The sequence below is a fragment of the Taudactylus pleione genome, unplaced genomic scaffold (genome assembly GCF_031769625.1).
Source record: "Taudactylus pleione unplaced genomic scaffold, aTauple2 ptg000487l, whole genome shotgun sequence".
NCBI classification, from domain to species: domain Eukaryota; kingdom Metazoa; phylum Chordata; class Amphibia; order Anura; family Myobatrachidae; genus Taudactylus; species Taudactylus pleione.
This window is the reverse complement of record NW_028284889.1, coordinates 849,426-862,121: the sequence shown is the minus strand read 5'-3', so window position 1 is coordinate 862,121 and position 12,696 is coordinate 849,426. Positions and strand designations below refer to the sequence as shown.

General features: G+C 42.5%; 1 protein-coding gene across 3 annotated transcripts in view; it reads right to left on the bottom strand.

Moving 5' to 3' along the window:
* LOC148502647 (ras GTPase-activating protein 4-like) overlaps positions 1-12,696 on the bottom strand; it is a 203,912-nt gene that overhangs the window by 28,054 nt on the left and 163,162 nt on the right. For all 3 annotated transcript variants that reach the window (XM_088449512.1, XM_088449513.1, XM_088449514.1), the window contains 2 exons: positions 4,630-4,822; positions 3,910-4,047 (listed from right to left, as the gene is read on the bottom strand). In XM_088449512.1, coding sequence (XP_088305638.1) covers positions 3,910-4,047; positions 4,630-4,822 — 331 coding nt within the window. The remainder of the gene's footprint in view (positions 1-3,909; positions 4,048-4,629; positions 4,823-12,696) is intronic.

The window sequence follows — 12,696 nt, the reverse complement described above, 5'->3', positions numbered from 1 at the left end:
CACCATCATACAAGTTAATATCATCTACACCGCCATACAAGTTTTTATCATCTACACCGCCATACAAGTTAATACCATCTACACCACCATACTAGTTAATATCATCTACACCACCATACAAGTTAATATCTACACCACCATACAAGTTAATATCATCTACACCAACATACAAGTTAATTAATCTACACCACCATGCAAGTTAATATCATCTACACCGCCATACAAGTTATCATCTACACCGCCATACAAGTTAATATCATCTACACCAACATGCACGTTAATATAATTTACACCATCATACAAGTTAATATAATCTACACCAACATACAAGTTAATATAATGTACACCGCCATGCAAGTTAATATCATCTACACCGCCATACAAGTTATCATCTATACAAGTTAATATAATACAAGTTAATATAATCTACAACGCCATACAAGTTAATATCATCTACACCGCCATACAAGTTAATATTATTTTCACCACCATATAAGTCATTATCATCTACACCGCCATACAAGTTATTATCATCTACACCAACATACAAGTTAATATAATTTACACCACCATACAAGTTAGCAACAATCTTGTACCACAAACATAAGGAGCATTTTGCTGCCTGCTTCAAAACTGTTCCGTGTCAGTTCTGCCTCACTTACTAAAGTAAGTAACTACACTAATCACCACTTTTCAGAACACACACAGAGCACACCATGACCACAATAGAAATAGTAATATAATGGAATGTCACTAGTGCTGCATGTTCTTCTCAGTATCAGAAATTAAATAATTAGCACCATCTGTGGATATTTTAACTTGTGTCAGCCAGTAATAAATACACCTGTTCATCAACTAGGAGATGTGGAAAACATGCACTGTTAGTGGTGCAATGTTATTGACCATCAGTAGCGTTAATTCTGTATAATAATACACTATCCAGGGCATAAGGGGACCAATATATACATATATGTCCAAGGCAGTGCTAGGTTCTTCTGCTGCTCCCCCAGACTGCCGAACTTGCTCTAATACTCTGGAATGGTGCCCACATATAAAACAAAAACATTCAGCCCAGGCAGGATGACCATTTAATGGCTTATTTTGATCACTGGTCCTGTATATGCTGGAATTATGACACACAATACACTTTGTATGACGCTTATTAAAGCTGGATAAGTGCTAAATATGCGCTCTTCATGGACTGGCTACACGCACTATAAAAACAAGCATTTGGAAACCCCCCTCTAGAAATTCTGCGTTTGCCACTGAGTACTGTAAAATTGTGGACAATTTCGGAGCGTAGGACCCGTTAAAGGAATGGCAGCCAAATGTATTATTTTATTTCTTACTTTATTAAAACGCTTATGTAGCTTTTTCAGCCAGATGGCTTCTTGATGCAGAGACAACAAAAGGAATAGTGAAATTAATGCCTGGCTCAAGTTGTGTGCACTTCATATCATTTGTACAGATCAGTGGGGCAGATGTATTATAGTGGCACGTTAAGTGCCGCTATAACGCTTCCTGCTTCGCCTCTTTACCGAGGCGAAGCAGGAAGCACTACCGGTGAGATGTGTGAACATCTCACCGGCCGGAGAGGGGGAGCGTTAACTCCCCCCTCCGGCGCTACCCGCTACAGACCACATTGCATCAGCCTAGTGCTGATGCGATGTGTGTCAGACCCGGCCGGCTCCACTGAGCATGCGCGGGATCTCGCAAGTATCGCGAGATCCCCGCGTACAGCCCTGGAGCCGGTAGCCGCCACAGCAGGGACAGCGCTGTCCCTGCTGTGGGTATAGGCTAGCGCCAGGCTGTAGCTGTCGATAACGACAGCTACAGCCGGCCGAACGGTCAGACGATCTGACCGTTCGTACATAGCCCAGGCTGTCGGCGCTGATATCTTGTAGATAGCAGCGCCGATAATGACAGGGGCGCACAGCGCCCCTGTCATTTACCGCCCAGACCCCCGATCATACATCGGGGAGAAACGGTATCAGCGCACTTAACGTGCGCTGATACCGTTTCTGGGCTTCATACATCTACCCCAGTGTTTCCAAACTCCAGTCCTCTGTTATACAGATCTCCTAGCAGGTGCACAGGTGTATTCATTACTGGCTGACACATGTTATAAGATCCACAGCTGATGCTAATTATTTTACTTGTGATACTGAGGAGATCTGAAAAACATGGACTGTTAGGGGACACTGAGGACTTTGGAAACACTGGTATAGATACAGTAGATGACTCCGCTCACTCTCTTTCTTGCTGTGAGGGGCATCCAACTTTGAGGGGTAGAACATATGAGAGGTAAAAGACAACAAACAGCAGTTCTGTATCAGACTAGAGACTAATGAACATGGACAATCTGTTATGCTACCTGGACAGGAGGCCTGTAGTTATATGCACTATTGGTACATTATGGTTACCCACCTCTGCTGCTGACAAATGTTCAATGGCTCTGCTGATATACTATGGGTGCTACCCTGTGATGTCATACAGTCAGGTACTGTTGATATCATATGAGCCCCTAGCTCTGTAGCTGGCGTATGTAATTCATGCCCACCTTTATTATTATATAGTTATCAAGTACACTGCTGGTACAATATGGGCAATCAGCTTTTCTGCTGTATAGTCAACATGGGGACTGCTGGTACAGTATGGATATTAACCTCTGCTGACATAAAGTCAAGGACAATGCTCGTATAATATAGGCACCCTTGTCTGCTGGCATATAATCATGTGAGCACTTCAGACATATTGTGATCTATAGCTGTTATAATCTTAGCACCAAGTATAATCATGGATATTTTGTGATCATGGAGAGGAAACCAATATGGTTAATGCTCATTTATGAAATTCAACTGTAGAGTGATAATACATTAATATAATATTACAGTAACAGTGTAATCCGGAGATTGAAGGAGGTTATCCTAAATCTGTTATTCTATTTAGGACCCTATTTGACCTTAATCCAGCTTTGGAACTTACCTATAAGCATTCTGCTCTTATATGTGATATCCAGCAGACATTGAATTGTGTGGGATGACTGGTGCAACCGCTGTCACCTCTGCAAGCAGCCAATCTGAGCCTAAAGTACAATTTTTAAAATGTGTTTTTTGCTGTATTTTATTTTATTTTTACCATTAATATGAAGTGAGCATTTCAAGTTCTACCACACACCCTATCTCAGTTCTCACAGATTCTAAGCCTTTTTTCCCCACTTCTCTGGAAGTCAATTATGAAGAGCAAGTGACTCACAGTACAAGAGGCTTTCATGTTGAACCCATGGTGGTCCATCCTGCGATAACAGGTCTGCCTGTAGTTCCACTTAATAATCTCCCTTTGGCCACTGGAGGCTTTTGGAGAGGTATTATTCACTGTAATTCTGAAGCGGATTTACAGGAAACTTTTTCATCTGTTATAAAACTTTTTATCAAAGTAAAAGTTTATATCTTTCCTAGTGTTCACTTTAGTGAGGTTATTGCAGTTCACAGCCAACAAAGCCTGAATATTACTTCAATAAGTATGCCATTATGATGAATAAATATCTAATACATGGAGTTTTAAAATAAATGGTTTAATATATACTTAAGAAAATATGAGGAATTTATTTTTTACTTATTTAGATTGTTTTGTCGTTTGACACTTAAAAAAAATATTATTTATATAGCATTTGAACATATATTTGCAGTCACTTTTACTGTACGGTGTCTGTGCATTAAAGTCTTCAGTCTAATGTATGATGTGTAAGACAAATCAGCAAAAAAAAACCTCCACATAACAATAAGTAAGAGGATACTGAGAAATAAAGGTCCGTGTTTAAGGTGATTGGATAGGGCAGGCATAATGAGACAATAGGCCCAATTCATTATTTGTGACACCGCTCCCCATACATACAAAAAGCTGTGCTACCTTGGCTAAGAGGAGCAGGGTCCGGCTTGTGCGTGCATCAGCATGCTTCTCTCTGAGATGGAACAGCTTAGGTGACATGATTGCAGGGGAGAAAAAACGAAGACACAAGAAACTTGTCACCGCAATGAACTTCACATTCTGAAAAACAAGAAACCCAGAATAAATATAGACTTGGTAAACATGACGTAAAATATCATAGGATGCTTTGGGTGCTATACTGGTTCTAAGCACGCCAATAAACAACTAGAACATATAAGAGAAGCCTTGCTTTTACTGACTGTCATATGGAATGATTTTCAAAAGAAATGGGAGAGCTCATTCTGGGAGGTGAATCAGAGGTAGACACAGGTATAGTGTTTTTTTACCTATGCGATTGTTTACCGGGAGGGGGGCTAAGAGTCGCAGGCATATCAGTGTCAGTGACTGCATCTAAAAACGCAGTTGTACTGACACCGGCGGCTATGGACACAGATACTTTGCGCCTACCATTGGTGCAATGTCCGCTAGTGCGGTAATAGTGCATCTTTGTACGCACATCAGCAGATTTACGCCAAGTGGGGTCTCAGTAGGACGCCTATTGGCCGCGGCATTAGAATAAAGACATAGTAGCGTCTGCGTCACAGCCACTACTGCAGCTGCCTCCACCTCTGAATCATCCCCTCTATTGGGATTTGCTACGTACAGAACATGCTGGATGCATAAAGTATTATTGCTACATACCATGTGTTTATTTTCAGGAAAGCGCTCTTCCACCCGCTTGTAGAGTTGGCGGAAAGTAGCCCGTATTGTGGCTGGGCATATCTTCACTGACCTGGCTATTGCTATAAGGAGGTCGGTCAGATAGGATTGGAGATGCTGAGCACTTTGAAGGATTATTTCACTCTCAGTCTGGATCCGATGTAATCCTGAGCACCTAAGAAGAAGAATGCATATATTTGTGGGCTTTGTAATTTGTTTGAGATGCACCATTTTTGTTTCCTAGAAACCACTCACTCACTATGTAACAATTAGGGATGTGCAGGCTCGGATAGGTTCGAATTTGCACGCCGAGTTCGGATTTTTCCCTCCAAAAATCGGGTCTCAGAAAGAGGCAAAACGTCATCTTTCATGGACAAACATTATCTTCCATAGACTTTTGTCAAGGAATGATGATGTTTGTCCATGAAAGATGACGTCTTGCATCTTTCTGAGACCACGATTTTTGGAGGGAAAAATCCGAACTCGGCGTGCAAATTCGAACCTATCCGAGCCTGCACATCCCTAGTAACAATAGAACCCTATCTCCAAAATACATGAAATATGTGGGCGCATCATAGCTACTGCCAAGTAAAGTTGTACACAAACAATTTCCAATAACACTCATATCAGTCTTCAAAGTCCCAAGTGGCAATTCTGTTGATGGGAAGAAAATAATCCACACAAACAGTGTTTTACCAAAGTTCAGTAATTCATTGACCACATCCATATATGTGAATCACTTCTACAAGGAATAATAAATGTCACTGATTTGCAAAAAATCTTCTCTGAAAATAAGTTCCTAGGCTAGAATAACCTGGAATTGATTACGGTGATAGTCTGAGATTGGCGCTCCTGGGGAGATAAAAGCAGCCTAAAAAAACCTGGTTCCTTTCACCATAAAGGGACCAAAATGAAACAGTAATTATAACCAAATTGTGGGCTCTCTTTTGGCGCTCACCCCTAGATGTAACAAAGGATCCCTTGGTAAATAATCAGTAATTACCAAGTGAATAGGCAAGAAAGTCGATGGTAGGGATAAGGCAATTTATTAATACAATAAGATAAACATTACCTTATAAAAAGGGAATAAAAAACACTTAAATTCCAATTTAAAAAAAAAATAGGATATTACCATTATAAAAAGGGAATAAATACTTTTGATTATAATGATAAAGCATACAGTCAGATAAAAAGTTCATACCAATAGTATAAACATTGGGGCCCCGTTACCACCGGACCTCGAAACTTCTGGAAGTTTTTAAGGGGATGGATATGTGGGCCCCAATGCTTAAATCCTGATATCCTTATCACAAAGTCACAGCAAGCGCTTTTTGACCTGCATATGGGTTTTTATCAAGGCATATGGGTATGTGGCAAGATGGAGCTTATATAACTACACTGTAGTCAACTTCCTGTTTGGGTCCTCACAACAGGAAGTACTGAATTCTTGCTAAAATCCTTAAGTAAACGAACAAGTAAATTAATGAGGATAAATGTTATATAAACATGTGCCTTTTCTGAAAAAAAATGGGTCCAAAAGTTCCTTCCAAAAGGGGAAAAATTAAGAAAAAGTGTGGTGGTTTTTCATCTGTATCCATCTTCCATCACATTTCCCCAAATAATGCTGGTTCCTACTTGACCCGCAGGACCAACGCTTTTGGTGAATGCTGGAAGTGTGGAGCTGTTGAATACTCTTGAATCTGGGTATGTCTTGGTTTAAACTTTTGCCTCTGCAGGCAGTGAGGTATCAAAGATGGCACTTCCGGTTTTGCCAGAAGTGCAGTATGACGGTCTCCTCAGTCTGCCCAGCCATCTTGTTTGAGGTATAAACTCCAGGCACGGGATCTTCCAGAATTTAGATAAAGTTCCACCTACCTAATGATCTTTTTGCCCTATCCCAAATTGCTAAAGGAGACCATTGGGTGGTGTTGGAGTAATTTAGTGCCATGAGCTAGAGAAGTGAGGAAAAAGAAACTAGACCAATGTTCTCAGTCTTGGCCATAGTCTAGACCCTCACAGTTTTCAGGCTACTCCTTAGAAATAATTTAGGGAGCTGCACACCAATGTAGTAGTGTTTAAGGTCAAGACAGTGCCACCACATGCTGACCTTTGCGAGGAGTAATGCTGAAACAGCTGATGGTAATGTCTCTTGATTTGTATTCCGAGACACTTGATTTTTTTATGCCAATTGAAAGAGAAGCTCTGCTCGAGGTTAGTTTATATCGTATCTGAGATAGAAGTCTAAAACTTTGGTGTTCTGGGTGGTAATTTAGTGCCAACCAAGATTTAAAATTTATTTAAGGAGGAGGGGGCGTGGATGAGCTGCCTTACATATGTTCTTCATCATGCAATTACTTTGAGCCTTTTTACCTCTTGTCATTTGTACATTCTACAAGGTTAACATTTCTTAACTATTTCAGACTGTGCAAGTCAACTGAGATGCCGTCTCACTAATCAGACAGGACTTATGATACTGGACCCCCACTCAATGCTCTTGGAATTAGCTTTCACCCTGTTATAGCACTTAGACCCGAATTCAATTAGCCGCGATAAAAATTTTGTTATTGCGTGTTAATTTAACACGCATATCGCCCAGTGATTTCACTTAATGCATGTTTGCGCACTCCTGTTTAACGCACAATTCAATTACAAATTGCAGCTTGTAATACCAGCATTAAGTGTGGGAAAAAATGGGAAAGCAGACTGTATAATATTGGATAACAATATAAAAGTGGCTGTTATATGCATTTTTCTAAAACAATGAAACAATGGGGCGTGGCCATGGCGGCGATGTAGTTGGACGCACTGTCTATAGGCTCTCCAACTAAACCTCCTGCTTCTCCTATCCTGTGACCAGCGGGTCGATTCTGGTGGGGTGCCTTACCTTCCCCTGTAGTCCAGTCTGCAGGCACCGTGGACATAGGAGTGACTCGGGTGCCATCTGTGAGGTCCTCGGTGATAGCGCGGCGGTGCATGAGGTGCCGCTGAGGTCAGGCTGTAAGCGTTGACACATTGCGGGAAGTAGCGCCTTATATACCCTGATGCATTTCCCCTGAGAGCCCCCTTGCCACGATCAGACCTGCCTGATCGGTGTGATCTGGTTTGGCTTGCTGGCCGTTTGATGTTGATCCCTACGGGGGTGGCGGCCATTGAACCTCTTGCTGTGCTCCCTTCTTCTTGTTAGCCCCCTGCTGGTGAACTGCAAAAAAAAACTGCAAGCTGAGTAACCCTTCCACTGCCAAAATGGGAAAATCAGGCCATGCTGCTGCAGCAGCTGCTAGACTGGAGCGTTTCTTCAGATCATCCACTCCTCAGCCCCCCTCCGGTGATGACTCTAGGGTCCCCCTTTGCCGGCTAAAGATGCTCAGCCGACCCATCAGGACTCCCAATCTCATGCTCCCTCCTCCTCATCAGCAACAGAAGTGACCCTCCAACAGGTTCTGGAGGCAGTCAATTCAAGCGAGCAGAGGCTCTCTGACAAAATAGGGAAAGTACAGGCTGATTTGTCATTTGTTCGTCAAGATCTGCAACGTGTCCATGAGAGAGTTGGGGAAGCTGAAACTCGCAAATCCACCCTGGAGGACCTTCATGCTCCTTTGAAAACGCAAGTATCCGCCCTGACCTCTCAGCTATCTACAATGCAGAATAAAAAGGGGCGACATAGAGGTTCGTCTGAGACGCAATAACGTCCGCTTTGTTGGATTACTGCAAAAAGAGGAGGGGTCGTCCCCTGAGGGCTTTCTGGAGAAATGGCTTGTGGATACGTTTGGTCAGGATTCCTTCTCAGCTCAATTCACAGTGGAAAGGGCGCATCGAGTTCCTGCTAGACCAATGATTCCTGGGGCCCCTCCGCGCACCTTCATAGCAAAATTCTTGCATTACTTTGATCGTGACTCTGTGCTCTGCATGGCTAGGATAAAGGGTCCACTGGAACGTTAACGGTGTGAAAGTATCCGTGTTTCCAGATTTTGCTGCTGATGTGCAGAAGAATAGGGCTAAATTCATACCTGTCAAAAGACGTCTTTGTGAAATGAATATACAGTATGCCATGCTGTTTCCATCTAAATTGAGAGTTGTGGTGGATGGAGAGTCCAAATTTTTTGTTACCCCTCGTGAGGCTGCAGCATGGTTGGATCGCAGGGCACCTGGCACCAGACAACTGGCTCCTGATCGATGTGTTTATTTCTGCTCGCCCGCAGTCGGGCTACTTTTCTTTTAATATGTAAAGCTGTTTGCTCTAATACATTGTTGGCGCACAGTTATATCTATTTTATATCTATTGAGGTAACGTTAACTATTATGCAGATACATGTAAACTGCAGCAGCTTTCCTTTCCAATATGTTTATATTTGCTAATACATGTTAAACGGTAACGTACTGGATTATAGGAAATTCTAGACCAGTGTTGGCTAACCTTGACACTCCAGCTGTTGTGGAACTATATATCCCGGCATGCCCTGCCACAGTTTTAGCATGCCCTAATACCAAAACTGTAGCAGTGCATGCTGGGTTATGTAGTTCCATAACAGCTGGAGTGTCAAGTTTAGCCAACACTGCTCTAGAGTCTAGACTATGCTCTACTGGTCTTAAAAATTTTGGAGAGCCCCATTGCTTTGGTGGCTTTTGTTTTCTTTTTGCTCCACCACTTTGCTGGGTTTACGGCTTAGTGGGTAGCTATTGTTAGGTTGTATTTTGGGATTAGGTATACTCAGGGCCGGATTAAGGGGGGGGGGGAGCGACAGGGGAGGTCGTCCCTGGGCCCCCACACACGGAGGGGCCTCCACACAGGGTCAGTGTAACCCTGCCGAGAACAGATGTCCAATGACACCTGTTCCCGGATTGAGGCTCACTGCCGCGCTCCGGTGTTACTGTATGTAGCAGCACAGTCAGTGCTGCTGCATACAGCGCAGAGCGGCTCCCGTGTCCTCTCATCAGCGTTACGTGACACATTACGTCCGTGACGCTGATGAGAGGACTAGGAAGCAGCTCTGCCGGGAGGTCTCGCCCGCACGCTGTCACTGAGGTAAGTCAGCAGCGCTGGCGGAGCAATAGGCTCTGTGTGGTTTGGGGGTGGGAGGCTCAGGGTGGCTGGCGGTAGGGAGAAGGGGCGGCTCCGTGTGGCTTGAAGGGGGGCCCCACAATTTAGTTGCCCTGGGGGCCCCATAAGCCTTAATCCGGGCCTGGGTATGCTAACAATTGGGGTAGTATACAGGGAGGGGGGCGGTTTTTGGGGATATGTAAGGTTATGTTATGTATGGTATTTTTTATTTTATTTTTTGCCTGCACTGCACCGCTTTTTGTGTGATCATATTATTTTGGTTGGAGGGTTTGGTCTAGATCTATTTGTATTTTAGATAAATACTTTTGTTATTTACAAGAATGCTGAATTTATTGACATGGAATGTTCGAGAAGCTAATGAAGATTAAGCGATCACTAATTTTTAGACTCCTTAAACAATATAGTCCGGATATTGCTTGCCTGACGGAAACCCACTTGGTGGGTAGCAGAATTCTATTGTTGAAACGCCCTTGGGTGGGATGGGCATATCATGCCTCCCACACCACATCCTCCAGGGAGGGTGTCCGTACTCATAAATAAAAATGTACCTTTTGTACTGAATAGAGTCCAAACTGATATGTATGGGAGATTTGTATTTCTAGACTGTAAAATTCACTCTACTCCGCTTTTCTTGTTGGTAGTTTATATCCCGCCTCCATTTAGTTACGATGTACTAAAATTAGCTACTGGTTTTATTGCTGACTCTCCTAACACTCATGTTTTATGCCTGGGGGACTTTAACAATATTATGAATGGGTATCTGGATAGGTGGCGGCAGACCTCTGATACTCAGATGTTGAATGCTAGGTGTATTGAAGGCTTAGGATGGATCGATGCCTGGCGCAAAAAGCATCCTGAAGTATGCCAATTCTCATGTTTCTCCTCCTCCTATAATTCCTTTTCAAGGATTGATATAGCACTGGTCTCACCCGGCCTAGTTTCTATGATAGTTAAAATTGAGTACATGACTAGAGGGGTGTCAGACAACTCTCCGTTAGTAATGAGTTTAGATCTAGGTGGGTCGAGAGGGCAGACAGTCTGGAAGCTGCATCCCTCCTGGCTGACGCAGATGGGGGCAGGTTCTGAGCTTGAGGCACTTTGGTCGGGCTATTTGGGAGATAACAAAGGGTCTGCTAGGTCTGACATGATTTGGGATTCATTTAAGGCTTTCTTGAGAGGTACTTTATTGAAAAGGGTTGCCGAAATTAAAAAATATTATAGGGACAGGGAGGTAGAGTTGGAATGCACTTGTAGAGATTCTGAACTACAATTTCTACAAGATGGGCTTGATGCCTTTCGAATCAAATGGTTGGCTGCTCAGCAGGCTTGGTCTGATCACCTATTAGATAGAACTAATTGCCAACTCCAATTTCGTGCTAATTCCCAGTATGTGCATGCGGACAAGCCAGGTAGCTATCTAGCAAGACTGGTCCAGTCCACCCGACCTGTTAATACCATTTCAGAAGTAGTGGATGGGGATGGTGGTGTGGCTACGTCCAACTCTGATATAGCTGATGTCTTCCTATCATTTTACAAAGACGTCTATAAGTCACATATGTCATGGAATTTGGAAGATTTCCGTGCATATATTACATCAATTGGGCTCCACTGACCATAGAGGAGGTGGAGGAGGCTATTAATTCCTTCCCTGGGATAAAACACCGGGTACAGACGGTATCCCAGTGGAGGTCTATAAAAAGCATGCCAAAATATTTGTCCCTAAATTATTAGAGCTATATAATGTTTGAATTGAACTCTCTTCCACCATCCATGTCTGAAGTACTAATTATTGTATTAGTAAAACCAGATAAGGACCCAAGGCTCCCGGACTCGTACCGTCCAATTTCTTTAATACCAATGGACATTAAAATCCTGGCCAAAATTCTGTCCTTAAGACTAAATCAGGTCATCACCTCTTTGGTCCACATGGACCAGACCAGCTTCATGCCGGGCAAGTCCACTTCTATAAATATGAGACGCCTGTTTACTCATGTTCAGGCCTCTCACGGGGATGAGTCCTCCTCGGTCATTGTGTCTTATGGACGCAGCGAAGGCTTTTGATTCTGTGGAGTGGCCGTTCCTGTGGGAGGTCATGAAAAGTATGGGTTTTGGACCTGTGTATTTATGGTTCATTTGTTATACTATAGGCCTGTTGCTAGGATCTCTGTCAATGGATTTATCTCCTCTCCCTTCTTATTAGAAAGAGTTACGAAGCAGGGCTGTCCACTGTCCCGGGCCCTTTCTGCATTGGCAATTGAGCCTCTTGCCTGTGTATTAAGGTCACACCCTAAGATCGTGGGTCTTCAATTAGGCATCAGAACAGATACTGTGGCTTTATACGCCGATGATTTGCTTTTATTCTTAAATAATTATATAGAGGCTATGCCTATAGCTCTACAGGTTATTAATCTATTTGGCGTCTATTCTGGGTTAAAAATTAATTGGAATAAATCCTTTATTCTCCCTCTTAGAGGCTAACCCTCTTTACCTTTTCCCATGCCAAATATTTGGGCATCTGTATAACAAATTCCCCACTTGACTATATGCGGCTCAATCTGGATCTACCTAAAAGTCAAAATTAAAACTTGGTGTAAATTGCCCCTCACGGTTACATATCAAATCAAAAAGAGAAGGACAGTGTGAGACTATTGAGGTGCACACTAAAACACAAGGAAATCGTATTTTTAATCAAAATAATAAAACTTAACTTTTATTCCATATGTAAAAAAAAAACACATATATTTATATTGACATTTTATTACTGTTAAGATAAAAAGAGAAAGAAGTGGTAATAGTATGAAAAAAGTGTTTTAAAATCAGTCAAGTCGTTCCATAGAGTCACAGTTGGATAATATTAATAGCTCTTATATTTCATTCGTGTAATAGCTGTTTCATATATGCCTTCATATGTCAATAATTCTCAGTAGTATGTAATAGCGACACAATTGATGTTTTTAAAAGGCACAGGATAGTTTTTATTTGCGATTAGA